Here is a 23,172-nt window from a genome sequence, read left to right as displayed (position 1 = left end):
GGCTCAATCGTTCTCAGGTAATGCGGTGAGAATCTGGAACTCGCTTCCTCCATTGCTCCGTGCCACCACCTCTACCCGGATCTTCAAAGCTGACCTCAAATCTCTTCTCTTCCAAAGACACTTTCAGAACTAATACCTTCATTTTCAGATCTCTCTAGGAAGTTTGTTCATCAGTGTAAATGTGTAATATTTTTTCTTGTACATTCCTCACCCTTTCTTGCTGCGTTTGATATTGTGCTCTTGCCTTCTATGGTTTTACCCTACCTCTTCTAGTCTCCTGTTTATTTTTGTAACGGTCTATTTTTTAACATTTCTCTCATTTAGCTTACCTGGTTCTATTGTAGAGAGCTCTGACACCTTCGGGTAAAGTCAGCTCTATATAAAAATGCATTAAATAAATTTAAAAAAAAATACAGTTGGGAAACATAGTTCTATTTACATTAGTAGATAAATTTGGAAATGGCTGCTGCTTGACTAAACTGATTAAATAAATGCTTGACTCTATTTTTAACATAGAAAGGTGTACCTGGTCTGTCATTAGATTAACATTCAGTCCCACAGGGGCTGCATTGACCTTGTATGCTGATTGTTTCGGTGAAATATTAAAAAATATCAATTTGTACTTCAACTATTTGAAGTAATGACTATTCTCATTTCCCTAGGTACAACACGGCTAATGCACTGGTTTCTTTACACATGAAGCCTTGGTGGTTTTGTTTACGTTTTATTTCCCTTGAATCAACAGAGATGTCTTCTTCTGTCTCGATCCACTCAAGGCGGGGCGGCAGTCTGTCTTCACTTTCACTCGCACCCTCCCTCGCGCTGCTCCGAAGCACCAATAGCATTCCGCGCTCGCTCGCGACAGACTCTGACGCCGAGTCTGTTCTCTATGTCGATGCACAGCTGATTAAAAAAAATAACAACAACAGAGTCCATCTAAGGGACGCGTTGACGCTCGCGCCGGACGTGACGTCAGCGCGGCCGGCCCGTCAGCTGTTTGTTGATATTCTTGCAGTCTTCCTTCCCCCTTCCAACTCCCGGTAGTCTAGTCCGAGGGGAAACAGCGGGTGGTGGGGGGCGGCAGATAGAGAACAAAGGGGCCGTAGCGGGGGGGAGGGAAGAGGGCTCCTGGAGGGCAGCGAGGCGTGCACCGGCGGCGTCAGCGGCGCGCGTGACACGGGTGCGCGAGGACAGTGTGACGGGCTGCTCGCGCGCCCCGAGGAGGTCAGGGGGCAGACAGCTCGGAGAGCGGCGCGCGGCGGACGGGCGGGCAGGGGGGGTGTTGTCAGCAGTGACAGCGCGCGCCGGGCAGGGCGCGGGTGCGGCGACGGCGCGCGTGTGGAGCCGGGAGTTGGCGGCGGCGCGCGGCTCTGACGGTTGGCGGCGGCGCGCGCCGGCTGGAAGGCCACGGCCTCGGTCCCGGTCCTAGCGGATACCTCAGGGCGCCGCTGACCGCGCGCCATGACCATCCTCCCCAAGAAGAAGCCGGCGGCCGCCGAGGAGGGGGAGCGGGGCGGCGGGGGCTCGGGCGGAGGCGGCCCCGAGGCCCACCCCCGCGGCTCCGCCCGCTCCCGGGTCTCCCCGCCGCCGCGCTGGGGCCCGGTCACGGGCGGGCAGCAGGCCTCGGCGGGCGGAGGGGCCTCGGTGGGGGGCTCCGGCGGGGCCGGCCAGGGAGACGGAGTCGGGGGCGGAGGAGGAGGCTGCTGCTCCGGGCCCGGGCACAGCAAGAGGCAGCGGCGGCAGCAGCAGCAGGGGGTGGGCACCGGCGGAGCCAGCCCCCAGCAGCTCGAGGAGGAGGGGGGCGCCGGCTACAACAGCGAGGATGAGTACGAGACGGCGGCGGCCCGCGTGGAGGCCATGGACCCGGCCACCGTCGAGCAGGTGAGGCTCGGGGGTTTGTAGGGGGAAGTGTCAGTGTGTGTCCCGGTGCATGTGCTGGTCTGTGTGGTACTGGATGGCCTTCACAGGGGATCCGTCACTGGGGAGGGGGGCAGGGGTATCATAGGTGGATATGTCATGTGCCTCCTTACATGTACTGGCGTGTGTGGTACTGGACATCTTTCACAAGGGATCTGTCACCTTCGAGCACTTGATGGATGGGGGTTATTGTAAGTGGACGTGTCATGTTGTGCCCCCTTACATGTACTGGCCTGTGTGGTACTGAAAAGCCTTTACAAGGGATCTGTCGCCGTGGAGCTTGAGGCAAGGTGGGGGGGCAGAGGTATCATAGGTGGATATGTCATATGCCTCCTTACATGTAATGGTCTGTGTGGTACTGCATAGCCTTCACAGGGGACCATGCCACCATGAAGAAGGGGTGAGGTTCGGTGGTTATTATAGGTGGACGTGTCATGTTGTGCCCCCTTACATGTACTGGCCTGTGTGGTACTGAATAGCCTGTACAAGGGACCTGTCACCTTGGCGCAGCAGGTGATTGATGGGGGTTATCATAGGTGGACGTGTCATGTTGTGCCCCCTTACATGTACTGGCCTGTGTGGTACTGAAAAGCCTTTACAAGGGATCTGTCGCCGTGGAGCTTATGAGGCAAGGGGGGGGGGGGCAGAGGTATCATAGGTGGATGTGTCATATGCCTCCTTACATGTAATGGTCTGTGTGGTACTGCATAGTCTTCACAGGGGACCATTCCACCATGAAGAAGGGGTGAGGTTCGGTGGTTATTATAGGTGGACGTGTCATGTTGTGCCCCCTTACATGTACTGGCCTGTGTGGTACTGAATAGCCTGTACAAGGGATCTGTCACCGTGGAGCTGATGAGGCTCGTTGGTGGTAGGGGTGGGGGGGGGGTTGGGGTATCATAGGTGGATATGTCATGTGCCTCCTTACATGTACTGGCGTGTGTGGTACTGGACATCTTTCACAAGGGATCTGTCACCTTCGAGCACTTGATGGATGGGGGTTATTGTAAGTGGACGTGTCATGTTGTGCCCCCTTACATGTACTGGCCTGTGTGGTACTGAAAAGCCTTTACAAGGGATCTGTCGCCGTGGAGCTTGAGGCAAGGTGGGGGGGCAGAGGTATCATAGGTGGATATGTCATATGCCTCCTTACATGTAATGGTCTGTGTGGTACTGCATAGCCTTCACAGGGGACCATGCCACCATGAAGAAGGGGTGAGGTTCGGTGGTTATTATAGGTGGACGTGTCATGTTGTGCCCCCTTACATGTACTGGCCTGTGTGGTACTGAATAGCCTGTACAAGGGACCTGTCACCTTGGCGCAGCAGGTGATTGATGGGGGTTATCATAGGTGGACGTGTCATGTTGTGCCCCCTTACATGTACTGGCCTGTGTGGTACTGAAAAGCCTTTACAAGGGATCTGTCGCCGTGGAGCTTATGAGGCAAGGGGGGGGGGGCAGAGGTATCATAGGTGGATGTGTCATATGCCTCCTTACATGTAATGGTCTGTGTGGTACTGCATAGTCTTCACAGGGGACCATTCCACCATGAAGAAGGGGTGAGGTTCGGTGGTTATTATAGGTGGACGTGTCATGTTGTGCCCCCTTACATGTACTGGCCTGTGTGGTACTGAATAGCCTGTACAAGGGATCTGTCACCGTGGAGCTGATGAGGCTCGTTGGTGGTAGGGGTGGGGGGGGGGTTGGGGTATCATAGGTGGATATGTCATGTGACTCCTTACGTGTACTAGCGTGTGTGGTGCTGGATATCCTTCACGGGGGGATCATTTCACCATTAAGCGGGTGAGGCTCGGGCGTTCTTATAGGTGGACGTGTCATGTTGTGTCCCCTTACATGTACTGGCCCCTTACATGTACTGGCTTGTCTGGCATTGGATGGACATTACAGGGGATCCTGTCACAGTGGAGCAGGTGAGGCTCGGGAGTCCCTGGTGTAGGTAGACATTTTAGTTTGTACCTTCCCAAACTCCCTGTATAAGACGCATTGTCGAATGCCACAGACCACATCTCTGTGGCCTTGTTTAATTGTCCACATCTAAAAATCTAGCCAATTACCTGAATCCTTCCTTGATGGTGTTTTTTTTTATTATAATCAGTTGTAGGATAGTATGCTACTCGTACCTTTTTTGCACCAACGACTTAGAACAAAACTATTTCGATTCCGGTTTACTTGATTGAGTGAGCTGTAATTCCTTAATCTAAATCCATCACAAATAGTATATATGGTGCTTAAGGTAAAGCCATGCTTTTTGTGTCTAGAAACATGAACTCCTCAGCTTTTTCTCTGGTCCACTGTATTTCTAGTAAGGAACTTGGGAGTCCTTCTGGACACCAAAGCAGCAGTAGGGCCTCCCATGTAGAAGGATGTGAAAACTGAATTTTTTTTTTTAGCTCTACACCATAAATCGTGTCTTTGGGCTCCTGTTCTTTTTCACATTGACTTTCAGCAATTATGACACTCTTTCTGTCTAAGGTTTACTTTTTTAATGGTGCCAACCCAGCTCTCGCCTCCTGTCTGTTTTAGAATCTGCAACACATGCAGACCATCAAAAGGAAGACCCCCCCAACAGTTGCACCTAAAGCTATGGATACTGCATATACGGTTTTAAAGTACTGAGAGTTGCGTTCTAATCCGTAGGCACATAGGCCATTGAGCACTGCACTGGTCCCCATGTTTAAGAGTTCCCTCCTATAGATGAGTCAAGACTTTGCATTACTTATTTAAAGATTTTCAAAAGTTAATCCTGCTGCATTTTGTCTACTTCATAGTGCTGAGGATGGGAAAAAAGGTATAGATTTATTAGAGGAAATGTTGCGGTCAGGGCAGGCGAAATGGAAAAAGGTGTTACGTAATTTTTTTAGTTGTGACCTTTGGACCACCCAGCTGGAATTCGTTTGAAAGCCAGGCAGAAAAGCTGGTTTCTAATGGAATTTCTAGAATCGCTTATGATTGAGTTCAGATCACATGTTCGATGTTGGTGCATTCCATATTTAATGCCGCCCAGACCCCTGGTTTAATATTTACGCCTCTTGGGTAAGTGTGTTGTTTCTTTATTATGTTGCATTACACCAGACAGGAGTTAATCTCCTTAAACACTCGTAACACTTTAGCAAAACAGGAGACCCTACCCGCACCATCTCATTTTTCAAAAGAACTCCCACGCCTTACAACTAAGACTAAGATCCATCCGCAAATTATATTCAGAGCCAATTCCCTTGAAAAGTCGAGTTCTAACACTAAAATGGAGGCCAAACTCCTCTCAGCTTTGTATATCAACACCAGATCAATACCAAAACATGCACTTGAGCTGTGGAGCCTTCTAGTGAGTGAAAAACCGGATATCTGTTTCTTCACTGAAACATGGCTACACAGCCAAGCCTCACCAGATATAACCATTGCTTTCCCCCAGGAATATCATTTGATAAGGCGGGATAGAGAAGGAAATCGAGGAGGAGGCATTGCAGTAGCAGCCAAAGCCCCCATTGAGATCATGTTAGAATCTTTTTCTAACCCCATGTTCGAAGTACTGATTATTAATATGAAGCTTAAAAGGTTAAATTGGGGAGAGCAGCCCTGGTATATAGACCCACCGGGAGTCCAAATTTGTTAATAATCTTTTAGAAATTATAGCTTCACGTGTGTTGGCAACGGATAATTTTATTTTATTAGATTTTAATCATCATGCAGAATTATCCCTAGACCCAGACACCAGCCACCTGATCACCACTATGGAAACCTTAGGTCTTACTCAAAGGGTAACTGGACCAACACACCAGGCCGGACACACCGTGGACTTCATTTTCACCAATCTGCCTAAACTAATCAACGAAGCTCCGCTATCAATGATCTGGACTGATCATTTTCTTTTAAAATTCAGTTTTCCTAAACCAAATGGGTCGAGTCTTAGAAACCATAAAAAACAGCTTTAATCCGACCTTGGCGTAAAATGACCCTGGAGGCTTTTTCGACTCACTTTAAACCTCTTACTGAACAATCTAACAAGGTTGAACAAATGCTAACCCAGTTAGAGACCTCCATTGGGGAAACTCTGGATAAAATTATACCTGAAACCAGTGTAAAATCAAAAACCATTGCGTCCCCTTGGTTCACTGCTGCCCTAAAAAAAGAAAAGCTGATTAGCAGAACGCCTGTGGAGGAAAATCAGAACACTCGAGAATCGTGAGAATTATAAACTGGCACACTCTAATTATATAAAAAATATAAAATTGGCTAAAAAACTTTACCTCACTCAAAGAATAAATAAAGCGGCCCATTCAAGTAAAGAGCTTTATAAATTACTGAATTAATTTACTGCTCCCCAGGTGGAACAATCAGTATTTATCCCTACTCTGGAATGGGTAAACTCGTTGTCTTCCTAGTTTGAGAACAAAATTAAATTAATCTATTCAGCATTTCCGGATATCAGCCAAGACTCACTACAAAACGGTAACAATCCTCCTTCAAATCTCACCGTTAATGTAGCCTCGAATGCACCATATCTTACAGAATTTGATCCCACGACCACCTCTGAAGTTCTGGAAGGCCTTATGAAAATTAAATCTGGTTCCCCTACCGACCTTTTGTCTCCCCGGAATTGCAAGGAGATACTTCCGCTGCTGGCCAGCTCCCTTACTAATATCTTTTAACACCTCCTTTGAGCTAGTCCTTATACCTAGTAGTTGGAAGCACGCTCTGGTCAAGCCTATTTAAAAAAAAAAAAACTCCAGTGACCCCACTCTCCCTACCAACTACCGTTTTTTTTCTTTACTTCCCTACTTTGGGAAAGTATTGGAAAACTTGGTGAACAAGCGTCTCACCTCCTACATTGATACGCATTAGCTTCTGGGCCCCTCCCAGTCGGGGTTCCGCGCCGCCCATGGCACAGAAACAGCTGTCATGGAGATCGTGGATAACATTAGACTTACACTAGATAAAGGCGATTCTGCAATTCTTGTTCTACTGGATTTGTCAGCTGCCTTTGATACCATCTCCCACAGCATCCTGAAACATCGGCTGTGGGAGATAGGTGTCAGAGGTAAGGCCCTATCCTGGTTCGAAAATTATCTTGCGGATCGCCTTACCTCCATTAAGGTCGACACTCTCGTATCTAGTAGTCGGCCTCTTACAGTAGGAGTGCCCCAGGGGTCAATCCTTAGCCCCAAGTTATTTAACATATATCTAACCCAGTTGGCCAATATAATCAAATCATATGGTTTCACAACAGTGTCGTATGCCGACAACACTCAAGTGGTTATCGCCTGCAACTCTGATTTTTCTTAAACCTGTGCCAGATTTAGAGAGTGTATGATTGACATCAGCAAATGGATGTGTGACAACAAACTCCAACTCAACTGCAGTAAAACGGAAATTATTCTGTTTGGTAACGCTAATGAAGTCTGGGCACAGGATTGGCGACCCCTAGAATTGGGATCCTGCCCCGTACCTAAGGAGGTGGTACGCGGCCTGGGAATCATGATACTGTTCTCTCTCTATGAAAACCCATATCAGTCAACTATCCGGCGTCTGTTATGGGATCATGCATAAATTGTGAAAAAAATGTAAATGTTTACCTTTAGAAACCAGAAAGCCACTGGTGCAAGGTCTAATTATAAGTCGCCTGGATTACGGCAACGCTCTGTTTGCAACAATCAAGAGTGTCTACTCTCTAAATTACAAACGCTGCAGAATGTGCGGCGAGACTGGTGCTGGGGTTGCCCCCTAGATCAGCCTCCACCTCAAGTCTCAAGAAACTGCACTGGTTGACAATCCGCCAGAGAAGCCATTTTAAAGTACTAAGTCTGACCCACAAACTCCTTTACAGCACCGGACCCTCATACCTTGCAAAAAAAGCTGGTCTGGTATCGTCCTACTAGATCATTAAGATAAAGTACAAAAACTCTCTCCTGGTTCAGCCAAGAGCTCAGACATCGCGTAATGGATGTCGGTCCTTTTCCTATGTGGCTCCTCAACTCTGGAATAAACTACCCCCATCTCATGTTAATCACCAACCACCAGTCGTTTAGAAAAAAATCTAAAAACATGGCTTTTCCCAAAATAATTAATTGCATCACCAGTACCTAGTCTCTGTCATGGTGGTTGTTCTGTACTGCTAAGCGCCCTGAGACCGAAAGGTGAATTGTGCGCTCTACAAAAACATTTGACTTATGACTTAATGCCTTTTATTCCTAGGAATTCGCAATTGTTTTGAAAGCTTATTGGTAGATTGGATTTAAAGATGTTGAATGGGAATGGAGGGTTGTAGTTGCTTGGCAGTGTACATTATGTTGCAGTAGTAAGCACGTGTCAAGACATGGTTTCAGCTCCACCTGATTGTTTGGAGTAATGAGAAGACTTTTTGGTGTAGACTAGAGAGTTACAATAACTTTGGGAGGGGAAGTGGACGTGAGGGGAAGCAAACGAAAGATTGGAAAGTAGCAGCAGGCTCATGCTAAAGTTTCTGAAAGAGTGAGGCCTGGTGGCCACTAGAAGAGAAGTCTTTATGGATTCTCTAAAACATTTGGTAGAAAAAACTCAGATTCCTTTAGGACCGTAAGAAATCTAACAGAAGGAAGACTGAGGTGTCTCATGTGGGTACACTTTTTAGGAGTTAGGCAAACCTGTAAGAAAATCTCTACAGGTGATGATGCAGACCCCCCTTTCTCCCCAAGCCCCTTGAACCCTCTTCTTTATATTTTATTTTTACAATGCTTGCTTTTCTGTCACTCACTCTTTATTTTGCAACATACTGTCATCTGAGTGGAAGGTTCTAATGGCAACATAATCCTCTGTTTACGGCTGTTGGAGAGCCGCTCCCTCATTATAGGGCTAGACCTTAGGGTCTCTAATAACTGCTTTGGCCCTTGGAAGTGGTTTATAATGTGTATTCTGTTCATCTGCAATTAATGTGGGCCATTAGCTCCATAATTAAGCAAGCAAGGTGAATAGAAAAAAGTGAATGCTAGATACGTTCCAATCATATATCCCTAAAGACTAAATCCTACATATTAATTTTAGATGACTTGAATCTTGGTTACTTAAAAATACATTATGCTGAGTAATGTCAAGCCCCCCCCACGTACTGTTATTATATTAGGCCTGAAGTTGTAGTCCTCTTCAGCATTTCTTTCAACTGGTATCTTACATAACTTTATCGTGTATGGAGGTGCAAGCAGGGGGTTGCTAGCGTTCTGCTTCCATGTTTGTTAGACAATGGTTAACAGTGCCTCTGTTCAGTTTTTAGCAAGCACACAGAAGCTCCTGTTTTTGTATTTTTCAGGTTCATCTGGTGTAGAACCACACAATCTGGGGAACAGATCCCTGACAACTATGAAATGTGTTCGAAAGCACCACAATCTCTTACCTGGCCTCTTAACACAAGCAGCCGAAAAATACATGAAAATTGAGACAAATAATGTGTTGGTATGCTTAAACTGAGAGGTGGTTGTTGGAAATGGCAGGCATCCTTTCTAGGGTCTACCCCTCTGTTATACCCTCGAGTGCATTTAGTGCCAAAACAGTGACAACGAAGACCGTGTTAGGTAAAGCATGATCTAAACGCTTAATAAAAGCCATTCAAACGTCGGTTACTTCCTGGACCAAAATTGCTGCTTTAGCTCCTTCATCCAGTGGAACACATGGTCCATACATGAGTTAATGTTAAATTGCCTGGCCTTTTGTCTGATTGTGATCAGTGTGCGTTTGAAAGTTCACTTGGTATTTCTTAAGGAGTTTTGCCTTGAGGCATACAATAGACAAGAGAAGTATGATCCTTTGTGTACAGTACACAACACTTAGCATTCAGACAATTCAACTCACCTGGGCCAGATAGTTGGCTGTGATTGGTGAGAGATGTTTGAAAAGCATAGTAGTCCCGGATACGCTAGATGAAGTTTACTGCTTTTCCAAAAGCATTATTTGTTCAGCTATGTCGTAGGGAGAGGCAGAGGAATATAACCGCTGTTCAGGAGCTCTTCCCTAATCTTGGCTTCATCTATGCTTGTTGCAGGTTTGGTTCCGGACTAATGTTGGTGGAGAAGATGGTTTATGTCTACTTGCTTGTGAAGTTCACTTGTATAGGTAAAAATAAGGGACTGACCCTGTACTCATCTGAACCTTGGTGCTGAGCGTTCTCTTTCCAAGCTAGCAAACATTGGAATTCAGCTGCTGAGCATTTTAAAGTAATCTCTGGTCATTGTTCATTCCGTTGGGCAATTCAAACCCTTCTACTCCCCTCTTAAATATTTTACTCCTAATAAAGCTTTGGCAGTTAGGGGCCACATTAATGTTTACTGTTAATACTCATACCTGGATACTTAAGAGCAAACTACAGTAGTTGTCATATGGCTCCATGAACTTTGTCAGTGTGGAGTGGGTGAGGATTGTCAAACCGGTTTCTATAGACTTTTCGTGTGTGAAGGGATAGTGCAGTATTGATGTTTGAACTTCTTTCCTGGACAGATTACTGTGAAAGGGCAAAGGGAGGTACTAATACTGAATGTCCTCTACATGTACCCATCGACCTAACTGCTGAGGAACAAGTGAGGAATAGCACTGTACAGCTTTCAGCACGCTATATGTGGAGCATTTGATGCCGTAGTTCTTTGTAATAATTCGCATGTATAGTGTCAATTGCCACAGCCAGTCACTCGGAGAAAGTGAGAATCTAGCACTGCATACACTGTACATATCCCTAGGTCTGTGCACCAGCATGAAAAAGACCTCCCGCCGCAGTATACTTCAAAAGTGCCTGTCTGCTTGCTCTTGACCCCTTGAGTGTGAAGTTCATAATCAGGATCTGCTATCAAAGTGGTTTTTGAAGTCTATTCTAAACCTTGTAAGAGGGTATATCATTGAATAAATAGCATTTGCGCTGACCATGCACAAGGGAGACTTCGGGTTTTGCAGAATGAATGTTTTCTTGGTTTATATGCTGTGTAGTAGTCCACCATCCAGAAATTGGGTCTCACATGCCCCCCCCCCCAAACAAACACAGGTTAGATGCTGTTTGCTTTCTGGTGGTATATCGCACAATAACATCAGACATATGCCTACAGAGCGATGGAGAATGCCTTCTTTACGTTTTGCCCTAAGTGCCACCACAAGTTATCCCAGAAGGATAGTCAAAGGGTCTCAGCAAAACCTGTCTACCCAAAGACCACAAATCTGCGGGGTGTGAGATGTGCACAGTTTCTGACCAAGACCCTTAAAGTTCTAGACAAAGATGAGCACATTACGCCATGGCGAAGTCGCAATAAACTTCAGGGAGGGGTAGGTTGCGCTTTTTGCACGTGCAACACAACTTTTCAATCTGTGGGTTTCTGCGAATTTCGGCGTTTGCAAACCCATTTGGCCTTGATACATATGGCCCTAAGTCTTGAATGAGACGGGGTATTCAGGGATTTATTTCTGCATATGAGGAATTTAGTTTGACTTGGGTTGAGTGTACAATGTGAAGGAACATTGACCAGAAGATCAGACATTACAAGAGCCCTGAAGGAGTCAAATGCTAGATTTAAGCAAGACGAAACAAGTGTTGGCTGTTCATCTTTGGATTGAAGCTGTTTTCTCTGGATTTCAAATTGGAACATTGAAATAAAACAATTTTGGAAGATAATACGTACCTGACTGTTCCGACTGAACCTTTACATTTCTCGAAGAAGGATTTATATGGACATTCCTTTACTGATTTTGAGTGCTCAGGGAATTTTTTGTATTAGTAACTAGAGTCCTGGCAGTGGCTTTTCAGCCTTTAACCCATCATTTACAAAAACATGCTCTAAACGGGCATATTATGGTACCCTCCCATGACCCTACACTCGCTACAATCTCAGGCTCCCAGCACACATGCAAGAAGACCGTTACCCAAACATATCAGATACCATGGCACGCGTCTCTCAGACCTGGCCTCCCGAACCACGCATACTCCATTCTGGAGTCCTTCTGTAGTGATACTGCATTCCCTTTGCCGCCAAAAAATGCTGACACTGATGAGGCTCACATCCAACTTGGACGATTCTCCGGCCCACAAGTCCAAACCTTTCCTCTCACTGCCCCTGGAACCTCCAAATTCTTTGGACATCGACCTAGACTCCATTATTAATCTCTGCTCTTTCGACTGGGCTCTGCATCCTACGGTTGCTGGCTGTCCACGGCCATATTCGCAAGTACAGTTGAACGCAGATGATCTGTCCTCATAAGAATGTATCCCAAATTGACTGCACTGGCCACCGTAGAGACAGTCCCAAAAGCCAACAGCCTTCCCTTCAGGAACTTGTTTGTAAAGGATCCGGGCACATTCTTCTACACATTGACTGTTCTTGCCAAGGGCCAGTCATCTCTCTGCAGGGTGTTTCATAATCGGAACCTTTTTGTCCGGGCTGGCTGATATAGAGGGTGTTCATCCGGCCTTCAGAACCAACAGGGCCCTTCCGCAACAGAGGCTGCAACCATGCTGATTCTTCGAGAACCACCCTCTACTCCAACAGAGCCAGGGGCGTTACAAATGAGATGGGGCTCCTTATTTTCTAAAGGAAATTACATCTCAGGTTCGGGCACCTTAGCCTTCTTCATCCATCATCTGTTATCTGTGGGGGCAGGACGGGGCTTTTTCTCTCCAACTAGAGATCCCTTGGGCATGAATCATGGGTATTGGAGACAACCTCAGACTACATTATCGAGATCTATGGGACTCCAGATCAACCCCCACCGCCCGCCCCAACCTCTTTATTTTTCCCAACAAGATCAGTCCTTAATTCAAGAAGGCATCCTCCATCTGTTACAGAAAGAGGCCATTTGGCTTTCTTGTTCCGATCCCTTCGGGTTCTGCAGCAACATCTTTGTGGTAACTAAGGGGGCGGTTCATTTTTTATCACTAATCTATGGGAGTTCAACGGCTGGATCCTCTATCACCGTTTCAAAATGGAGGCCTCCTCAGAGACTGATTGGATGGTCTGTCTCAACCTGAAAGGCATGTACCTCTCGATAACCATTTTCCTGCCTCACCTGAAATTTCTACAATTTGCCTGGGACGGCCAGTGATACGACTTTAGAGCCCTTCCCTTCGCCCTTTTTTCTGCCCCATGATGCTTTACCAAGATGCTGTACCTGGTGGTTAAACACCTGAACTAGGCAAATCAGTTACTCCAAGACCTACGTTTCCTAATGAACGAGAACATTCCTCCCTACTCCCTCTCAGTGCATAGAGTTCCTAGGCTTTCAGATAGACTCATCAGCATCGCTTTCTCTTCTCCATTACAAACTGAAAGTGGTCCAGAAAGAGACTGACGGCTGGGCATTAGTCTCGGCCGGTTGCTCTTTTGTTTGAATTCCCGCGTTTGCATTGTGTAAATTGCACCGTAACTGCTAAAATTGCCGAACTACTGTGTTTTAACAAGTTTGCGCTAACTTGGCTGCATTAAATACTGGCTACTTACATTTATACTAATATTTGCACATCGTATCTTCTTTTAACCTGCACTTTGTTAAAAATCACCAACAGCTCAGCGTTTGGCCCCTACGGTACCCGGAAGTTAGGCGGGACTGCACTGGGGTTGATGCTTGAGTTTTTTTTAACAGTCACCACCATATCTTGCACGCTGAAACGTCCGCGAAGCGGGCGCACGCAGCGGGCGCGCCAAAGGCAAGCCCATCTGTCCCCGGAGTGCGACCAGCGCCAGGACCCCTGGTCAAACCGGACACCACACCTACGGTAGGAAACATTGCTCAATTTGCAAGGAAACACGTGTGCCCCTCAGAATATGATCTCCTACAAAGAGACGGAGACTCTATGCTCTCATTGTTCTTCTAAAATTAACCACAAACCCCTTTCTGGCCCCCATATCTACAAACATATCAGGGAAAAGGTGGGAGGCAAAGGAATCTGCCCCTGACAGAAACAGCAGAAAAAATGAGCGGAGACAAGGATATGGACAGGATGATTGGGGACCATAGGGCAGATTCAGTAGAGTGAGCCAAATGCTTGCTGCTCAATGCCCGCTCTGTAGTTAAGCGTACACATGAGCTGTAAGATCTAATCCAACTCTCTTCATCAGATTTAATTTTCATAATTGAAACTTAGACAGATACCACAGCAGTGTCAGATTGGAACATCGCCATTCTATCTCTTTTCACAGGATAGAGTGACTGGCAAAAGGGGGGCATATCGATTATCTATCGTGACCGCTTCAAAGTACAGGTGGAGACTATATCCGCCCTGCCTGTATAAGCATTCCACTTTTGTATAAAGATCAATAACCTTCAGACTTTTCATGGTATACTGATCGATCGTCCACCCACTGGCACCAAAAAACGTTTTTTCCCAAGCCGTATTGTTGCTTCTAGAATCATATACAGATTCGCATCCCCTTAAAATTCTTGGGGATTTTTATTACCATCTAGAGTCCAAAAGCAATACAGATACCGTCAGCCTGCTAGATAATCACCGTCAGCCTGCTAGATAATCTTGAAGCTTTCAGCTTCAACCAATTAATAACTGAATCCACGCACAAGGCGGGACATACGCTAGATGGGATCTTTACGAGCAATCCTGATCTCAATTTAACCAATCTATTAGCCCTGCCGTGGACCGACCATGAGGCCATATATTTTAATCTTAAAACCACGCCGATCCACCTAAAACCACAACCTAAACCATCTGAGGTATTAGCTAGGCGGTGGAACAAATTGAAGGATGGCGATTTCGAGTCTGCCCTCGATGTGTTTCCAACTACTATAGACACAGACAACAATGGGGCAGTCCGACAGCTAAATGATTGGATGTTGTCAGCAGCCGACCAGGTTGTGCCATTGAAACTTGTGACAGTCAAAAGAGTTGAGACCACGTCTCCTTGGTACACCCCAGAACTTAAATGCTTAAAGATAAGCTGTACAAGAGCAGAGCGGCTTTGGAGGCAAGACTACTGAAAGGAAAAGAAACGTATTTATAATCACACAATCTTACATTATAACTTGGGCAATCCTAGCTGCAAAAACACAGTTCTTTACTACAAAAGTAAAGGAGGCGGGTAACTCCACAAAGGAACTGTTTAAATCTGTCAATATGTTAACCAAACCCCAGCATAACGATGCTTTTAAGCCTTATCAGGCCCTATGTGCTAAACTGACCGGGCATTTTCAAGAGAAGGTGCAACGAATCTATAATGATTTCTTAAATGCCCCGGGACCACAGGAGAGAAGTATACCTGTGGTACGTTCCCACTGTAGGTTAACTTGCTTTCAGCCGATGAATAGTGCTGAAGTACATAAACATCTGCTTTCTATAAAATCTGTACAAAAGGGGTGGTGATGGACGGAGCATCTGAACCAATCAAACACTCACACCCAGTCAAAAGATCTGGGTTTGATCCATCACCGTTCTTTAGCCCACTCTGCCACCCATGTTCAGACATGGCTATATGCAAATCAGTCTGACCCTGTGCCTCATGGGAACAGTCCAGCCCGAACTGCCAAGCCATGCCTTTCCTTGACCGGAAACAAGCTTCCGAGGACCGGTTTCTGGCATTACAGCCGTCTTCAGCCCGGCTTGCTTGAATCCAGTGGCAAAGTGAGCAAGGGACTCATGTCTGAGCATACCCTGCCACACTTATGGCGGCCAAAGCGGTACAAAAGGGGGTGGTGATGGACAGAGCTATAAAATCTGGCGCCTCCATTGACCCCTGCCCCCCTTCCATTATGCATGAAGACACCCATGAGATCTGTGAAAATCTCACCCCAATTCTGAACCAAGTTCTAACCTCGGGTTGTTATCTGAAATTGGCATCTATTTCACCTCTCCTGAAGAAACCTAGCCTAGACCCTAATGACCCTAAGAATTACCGCCTGTTTACCTGCCTACCAATCATGGCTAAGGTTTTAGAGAAAAAACTGAATACAGCATTGACCAAATACCTCGATGACAACAATCTGCTGGACACCTCACAACACTGCTTCTGCTCGCACCATTCCACCGAGTCTTCCTCAATCCTTGCAGCTGAAGAGATTCACAGGGTAGTGGAGGAGGGTGGTAGGGTGGTCCTCGTGCTCCTTGATCTATCAGCCGCGTTTGACACCGTAAACCATACCATCTTGGTGCAGCTGCTGAGGAGTATTGGGGTAGAGGGGGCCGCACTTGCCCTCCTGACCTCCTTTCTGGAGGCCAGGGAGCATAGGCTATTCTGGGATGGCATGAAGTCGAGCATTTTCCACCTTCCTTGTGTTGTTCCACAGGGGGTTGCCCTTTCCAGACTATGGCCAAAGGGGTGACGTAAAGATTGAACAATCTCGTTAGGAGGCATGGCTTTGCTCAGGTCTCGTACGCTTATGACACCCAACTTGTCATCTTGGTCATCAACCAGCTAGAGACCACAGCAGCCAGGTTCCACACATGGCTCACCGAGATTATGGCCTGGATGAGTCAGAACTATCTGAAAATAAACACAGACAAGACAGAAGTGCTGGAGTTTGGGTCAAGCCAACCCTGTTGGAACTGGTCCTGGTGGCCAACCCAAGCCGGAGATTGTTCCTACCCAGTAGCGAAGGGCAGGAATTTGGGGATTATCTTTGATGATAAATTGAATTTTGGATCCCAGATAAATAGTCTTATCTCATCGTGTTTTTTTCTCTTAAAAATCTTGAGGAAGATTTTCCCTTTTATCACCCAAGAGCTTCAAAAGACAGTGACAGTAGTTCTTTTTCTATCCAAACTGGACTACTGTAACGCTCTATTTATGGGAATCAATAAATTTCAATTGCAATCCCTTCAAAATGCGGCAGCTAGACTTCTACTAAACATTCTTAGAGGACAGCCAACCTCGGAAGGAATTAAATCTCTTCATTAGTTGCCCCTTAAACAGCGCATTGAATTCAAAAGTCTCGCGCATAAGGCAATTTATGGAGGCGGTGTACCTCCACGTACCCATAGATCGGCCGATCTAGGTCTTATTAAAACTACAAAGGTTAGACTGGCAAGATGGGGGGGGCCGTTCCATTACACACGTTGCGGCCAATCTCTGGAAAAACTGCATCTTCCTATGAAGCTTCAATCCAACGATCAACTTTTTAGGAAGAGTTTGAAAAGCTGGCTGTTTATAGCTGCATAGGCCTCTAATCACAATGTCTCTCTGTTCACACCTCAGTGCCAAGACGCCTCGGCATTCGAGCGCTTTATAAGCATCAAAACAAACATTCCATCCACTCTTCACCATGGCAGGGTCTTCCTCTGAGTTCTCGTCCAGATAGTGGGTCTACTGGCATCATCAATACATGCGATCTTACCGGTCCCTTTGCACTACAGGGCTCGACAGTGCCTGAAGACCAAACACCTTCAACGAGCTTTGTACTATTCAGAGGTAGTGAGTTTATCCTAGAGACCAAGTCAGAACTTCAGTGATGGCTCAACCACTTGGCAGTCTGGCGAAACATAGCAATTTTCGTCTCACATCCAGGCATAGTCATTGAGTCAGGGTCCAGACTGTGGGGTTGGGGCCTTTTGGGAACACTTAATCTTTCATTTTGCGCGCTTGGTATGACTCCATTCACAAGCTTTTTGCTTCAGCATGGCAAAGATTGCTGGGTTAGTGCAGCAAACAGAGTCTGGATCCCTTGGGAGCCTCCATTACCTTTGTCCTCAATTTCCTAGCCAAGTTAGAATCTTCAGGGCTAGCCTATTCCTCAGTGAACAACTGTTCTGCAATTTATGCAGGTCATGCGTTGATTGACGCAAAACCAGTAGGGGGCTATCCTCTTTTAAAAGGCCATGAAAGGCATCTGCTTGGCTAATCCTCCCTCTGGGAGTTGAATGTGGTTCTTACGTTCTTGTAAAAATAGCCTCCCAATTCAGACCTATCCTGGAAACAACTTTCAGCAAAAATGACAATGCTCCTTTGTCTAGTGTCCTGCACTAGTGTCCGATGTGAAGCTGTTAGGCATACCAGAGTATTTTCCCCAAATAAGGTTTTTTTTTTTAACTTTATCTAGGAGAATGAAAACCTGCTCAAAACAGATTATCTATTCAAGTTTCCCCCACAATCCAAAACTCTGCATTGAACAGTGTCTGAAAGAATACAAGGACTGCAGTAGGGAATTGCGACCGTCCATTGGGGGACAACTTTTTCCAAAAGCCATTTAACCCAATGCCTTCGCCCACTCAGTAAGGGGAGCAATGGCTTCTAAGTCGTACTTGTTAGACACCCAGTTGCTTGACATTATGAGAACAGCAGATCGGTCTTCAGAATCTGCCTTCAAGACGTTCTATTACTCACAAGTACTGCATGTTGCCATAGTGGTGTTGGAACAGCTTTAAACAAACCTAATCCAAAGCCTCCGGTCTGGCAAAGCATAAAAACATTTCTAGCTATTGCGTCTAGAGTTTTCATTTCTATTAAGGACTGAGGCGAGGTTTATCCCACCCTAAGGAATTGACACATTAAAATGTCTTTGAATGAATATTATGACCCACCCTAAGTTTGTACTACACTTCTGTGGCTCACTATGTTGTTGTTTGAAAACTATGCATATTTCTCTGGTTCTCTTCGAGGCACTGATTAGAAGCAAGAATAGGAATCAATGGGCAGGTTAATCTGTAGTCGTTAGTTCCTTTGGATGTTACAGGCAGATGGTTCCATCACTGATTCGTTGCTTCAAAAGGACATGTTACAGTTATTCCTGTTGAACCATTGGTAACCGTTCTAAGAACTTGTTCAAGGAATGCAGTTCAGTGGTCTAGGCAAAGAAAGAAGATTTAAAATGATGGAACATTGTTATATCGTGCCAGAAGCATGGTGATTGGTACAGATAATGTGATGTAGAAAGAATGTCGAAAAATGCAATTTGTTAAAATTTAATTTTGCTTGATTGCTGTAAAAAATGCAATAATAAACAGCAAAGAAAGAAATGCATAATCCTCGCCGCTAAGTCCTTTATAAAATTGAAAATTCTAGCTGCGATAGGTAGAATATTTTTTATCATTGCAGCAAAGCTCAAAAAGAGGAGCATTGATCATTGTATGAAAAGGAAGAGCACTACAAACAAGGTTCCATTAAGCTCCTTGAATCAACAGATTGTGACTGGCAAGACCTGGACACATTCACCAGAAGAGCGTATCTACACTTATACCGCGAGGCTGTTGCCCCACGAAAACATCACTATCTGCAATGCTCTAATAAAGAGGGCAGTCAATACATATGGGGTATCTAGAGGAGGAACATTTTTCCTTCTGGAAACCCTCCTCCCCTCTCAGGAAAAGAACCAGTGCTTGTGTATGCTGCCAAGCATTCTGGATCAGAGAGAAAAAGCTTTCAAGTATCCAGCCTGTTTCAAAGCTGTAACACTGAGGGTGGAAAAGAAGTAAAAAAGTTCCTGACAAGACCCATCTTATATTATGGCAACATCACAGCTGATTCAATTGTAGTGGCCACAGTGAAAAAGGGAACCAGCATTCTGACATGCACGGCACTGCCACCAGATAAGGCAGGTGTCTCCAACCAGTTGATCGTGAGCTACCAGTAGCTTGCAGTAACCTTCAGACTGGCTCCTAGCCTTGAGTTCCTTTTTAACTGAGATCTGCAACAAATGAGTGTTGGCTTATCTTTTTAAAGTTATGGAAAGGCTATGTTTATTTTACATTATTATCAGATAGCAGAGCCTGACAATGAGCAGTGCTCCACTCAGATTTATGACCCACGTGGGTCACAGAGGTTCAGAACTGAAGCACTGAGGTGTTTAACTCTTAAATAGTAGTCGTTCTCAACTCAATATTGGAGCTTGAGAACAAAGATATTTCTGAATGTTTTTAAATGAGGAAAAATCAAAATGAGGTTACCTAATGATTAAGTTATCTCTTAATTTTAATTTTCTCCCTTTTTTAATGTCTTGTTTACAAACAGCAGGCATTGTGCTCCCACTGGCTGGTAGATCCAGTGCCATATTTATAACTGAAAGTCATTTTTTTTAAACTGGGGAAATTCCAGTGAAAAGTTTCCGCAAAACATTGTCTTAATGTTTTTCTGTACTTTAAATTACGCCAATTAAGTCGTAATGCTTTGTGAAGCATGCTTCTTCAGTTTAAATTCCTCACATTTGAACAAATTACTGTTTTTGTCCTGTTATAAATGTCACCATGTCTACAGGCCACGGAGTAATATGCCTGCTGTTTGTAAAGACACTTTGACATTTAGAGAAGATTAACATGAGTTCTGCATAATGCATATAAACAAAGTTAACTCCTTTAGTTGAATTTGCTCCTATTTCAAAGTGTCTAATTTACATACAAGAAGCATCTTGCACCCAGAGGCTGGTAGACAAGCTGTCATATTTATAACTGAAAAATTGCCATTTTATAAAATATGAGAGAAATTTAAAGTGCATAAAAATCCTGTCAACTGCAGAAAAATGTTCCTTATTATGAAAAATGTTGCAGAACATTTTCTGCACTTTAAGTTTCTCCCACTTAAAGATTATATGTTTATGCTGTACATGTAACGGTGCCACATATGGCGAAAGATATGTTCTGTGCCATAATTACCTACTAAACAGGCTCTTCAGTCACCCATACAATTATCTCATTAATTCACACACGTCATACACCCCACATACCCTACGCTCACTGACGCACATGACAGCCCTATCATAGTACCCTAGTCAGTGTTTTGTTCAAACCATAGTCTCGGGCTACATGAACATTAGATTTACAGTCAATGAAGATAGGCGTGGGGGTGTCTGGTAACAATGCGTACGTTACTTGGCATTCAGTAGCCCACGGCAATTCTCACACATCAGAAGTAGCTTTCTTTATAAGAAAGGTTGTAGACTCCTGAGATAAGCAGAGTAAAAGTGGAGATGGAAGCAGAATAGAGGGCAGCCACACACACAATGGTGCATAGCCAAGTCAAATGCCCTCCTAAAGAGAAATGGATATGACCTGGTGCGAGAGTTGGAAGAGCTGATTTGCAGAGAGCTAATGCGGTAATGGAGGAGGGAGAGACTGTAGTTTGCACCTGCTTAAGATTTGCATTAGTTGCAGCAGACCTAGCTAACAGACCGATGTATACAGGCACCATCGTGAGAAACCATTCCTAATGGCAAGTATCATGTTTCAAACAGTTTAGATGGCCTTTTGGAGTTAAGTCAACCCTCCTAACAGAACCAGTGGACTGGGAGGTTTTCAGTGCAGTGTCCCAGAAACCTTCAAACCGCAGATATATGCACAGATTGGGACTAAAGAGTAGCAGTACCTCACAAAGCCTATAGAGGCAGGGTCAGGCGAGGGGACCAAACTCCAAGATGATCATGACCAACTGCAATTGACTTTGAAGGAAGTGCACCAGCACACAACACCAGAAGTGGGGAGCTGTTTCATGTGACAAATGGGTACTCTGCATGGCTATTGCATAGAGCGCTTACACATACCACCAAGGGTAAAACCAAGAGGAAGAGCTTGCACCAAGGAATGAACTCTCCTACAACAGGAGTTTGGGGGCCCTCTTAGGAAATCGAGCAATAGAAAATGTGCCAAAGAAAAATCAATGTGGAGGTTTACTCTGCTTAGGATTGGACACTTAAGGCCTATTCTAGATCTTGGATTCCTGAACAAGTTACTCAAGACCCAGACATCCACACAGCAAGAATTCATTCCACACTCATTGAAAGGGGACTACATGTCGACCACAAAGACAAATACCTGCACACATCAGACATAATACATTTCTCAGATTCATCATAGGGGAGATACGTTACCAGTTCCAGGATGTTCCCCTTGGTATAACATTTCCAGAGTCTTTACAAAACTGCTTGCTTTGATGCAGCACACTTTAGAAGGTGAGGGATACATGTCTACCACTACCTCGACGACTGGCTGTTAAAGGTGAACTCACTGACACCTTGTCAAGAAAGCATACAACCAATGATACAAACACTGCAAAATGTGGGAATATCCATAAATGGATATAAATCATCGACAGTTGCGGAGACAACGTTCTTGGTAGTAAGATTGAATTTGAGGGAGGCCATAGCATTGCTAAGAAGGAAAAATAAATCTGGCACTGACGACACGACACGACACCTCACCTCAGCCAGAGGGAACTGTCGCTGACAGCGAGGGTTGTATTGAAACTAATGGCCATGATGGCCTCGTGAACACCTCTGAATTCCCCATACCTTGCTCAACTTGAGACCAATCCAGGAATGGATTCATAGCAAATGGTAAAAACCAACCAGGAACTGGGAGGATCTTTCATATAGAAAATCCAAAGAGAAGATGGAGAACATGACAATATGGAGAGCCTTCAAAGCCTGTGACTATAACTACAAATGCATTCCACACAGGATGGGGAGCACACTTGAAAACTAAGCATGAGGTGTCTATGGAGCCATTCAGAAGCAGTGAAACCCATACATGTTTGAGAGTTGAAAAACAATCTTCCTAGCTCTAAAGGCATTCCATACACATGTCAAGTGGAAAACAGCCCAAATTCAGATGGGCAACACAACTGCAGCATTCTGCATCTACAAACAAGGAGAAATAAGGCCATGTGATGTCCAATCTAGTTCGTGCTTTGGGGAAATGGGCCATAGAGTTGAAAGTATATGTTCAAGGCATGTGGGCTGCTGAATTCACATCTTATGCATAGATCGCCGCCTAGTGTTGGGTCTGGATGATTGCACATTGTTGTCCTGGAAAGAGTCTTCGAAGTATCACGAGATAGGTGGCTCCTCCCTTGGACTACAGTGCGCATGGGCATCCCCTCCATCCTCAGATTGTTTTTTTTTCCGCCATTTGGTTCGGATGTACTTTCGTAACTCGCGTTCGGAATTCATTTATAGCACTTTTTTCGAGGCCAAAAGGCCTTAGGGGCGTCAGTATTGTCTTTCGTTCGGTGCCACGTACTTGTTCCAGTACTTCAAGCCAGACGTCGAAGGCCATTTGTTTTTTTTTCGACACCGAAGGCCCCATCACCCATCTACGATGAAACGGAGCCTGTTCAAACAGTGCCCCGTTTGCAACTCAAAATACCCTCACATCGATGTGCACCCGGTGTGCAATAAATGTCTATCACCGGACCACGACGAGGCCAAAACGATTCGGCTTTGACGCACAGCAAGACAGTCGGCGCGGGAGACAGCGTCCGACCCAGAGAACATCTTCGGGGCTGACGACGAAGAAGGCGTACAGGAAGGGGATCCAGATCAACAGTCAGATCCCGCTTCGGAGCACAACTCACACTATGATGAGGACGATGAAGC

General features: G+C 45.5%; 1 protein-coding gene across 3 annotated transcripts in view; it reads left to right on the top strand.

Moving 5' to 3' along the window:
• Window positions 1-1,325: 1,325 nt before the first annotated feature.
• Window positions 1,326-23,172, top strand: part of OTUD5 (OTU deubiquitinase 5) — a 267,799-nt gene continuing 245,952 nt past the window's right edge. For all 3 annotated transcript variants that reach the window (XM_078664655.1, XM_078664654.1, XM_078664656.1), the window contains exon 1: window positions 1,326-1,881. In XM_078664655.1, the coding sequence (XP_078520781.1) occupies window positions 1,462-1,881 (420 nt within the window). In that variant the 5' untranslated portion in view covers window positions 1,326-1,461. The remainder of the gene's footprint in view (window positions 1,882-23,172) is intronic.

This window comes from Lissotriton helveticus, chromosome 10, assembly GCF_964261635.1.
Source record: "Lissotriton helveticus chromosome 10, aLisHel1.1, whole genome shotgun sequence".
Taxonomy (NCBI): domain Eukaryota; kingdom Metazoa; phylum Chordata; class Amphibia; order Caudata; family Salamandridae; genus Lissotriton; species Lissotriton helveticus.
This window is presented reverse-complemented; position numbering and strand designations above follow the sequence as displayed.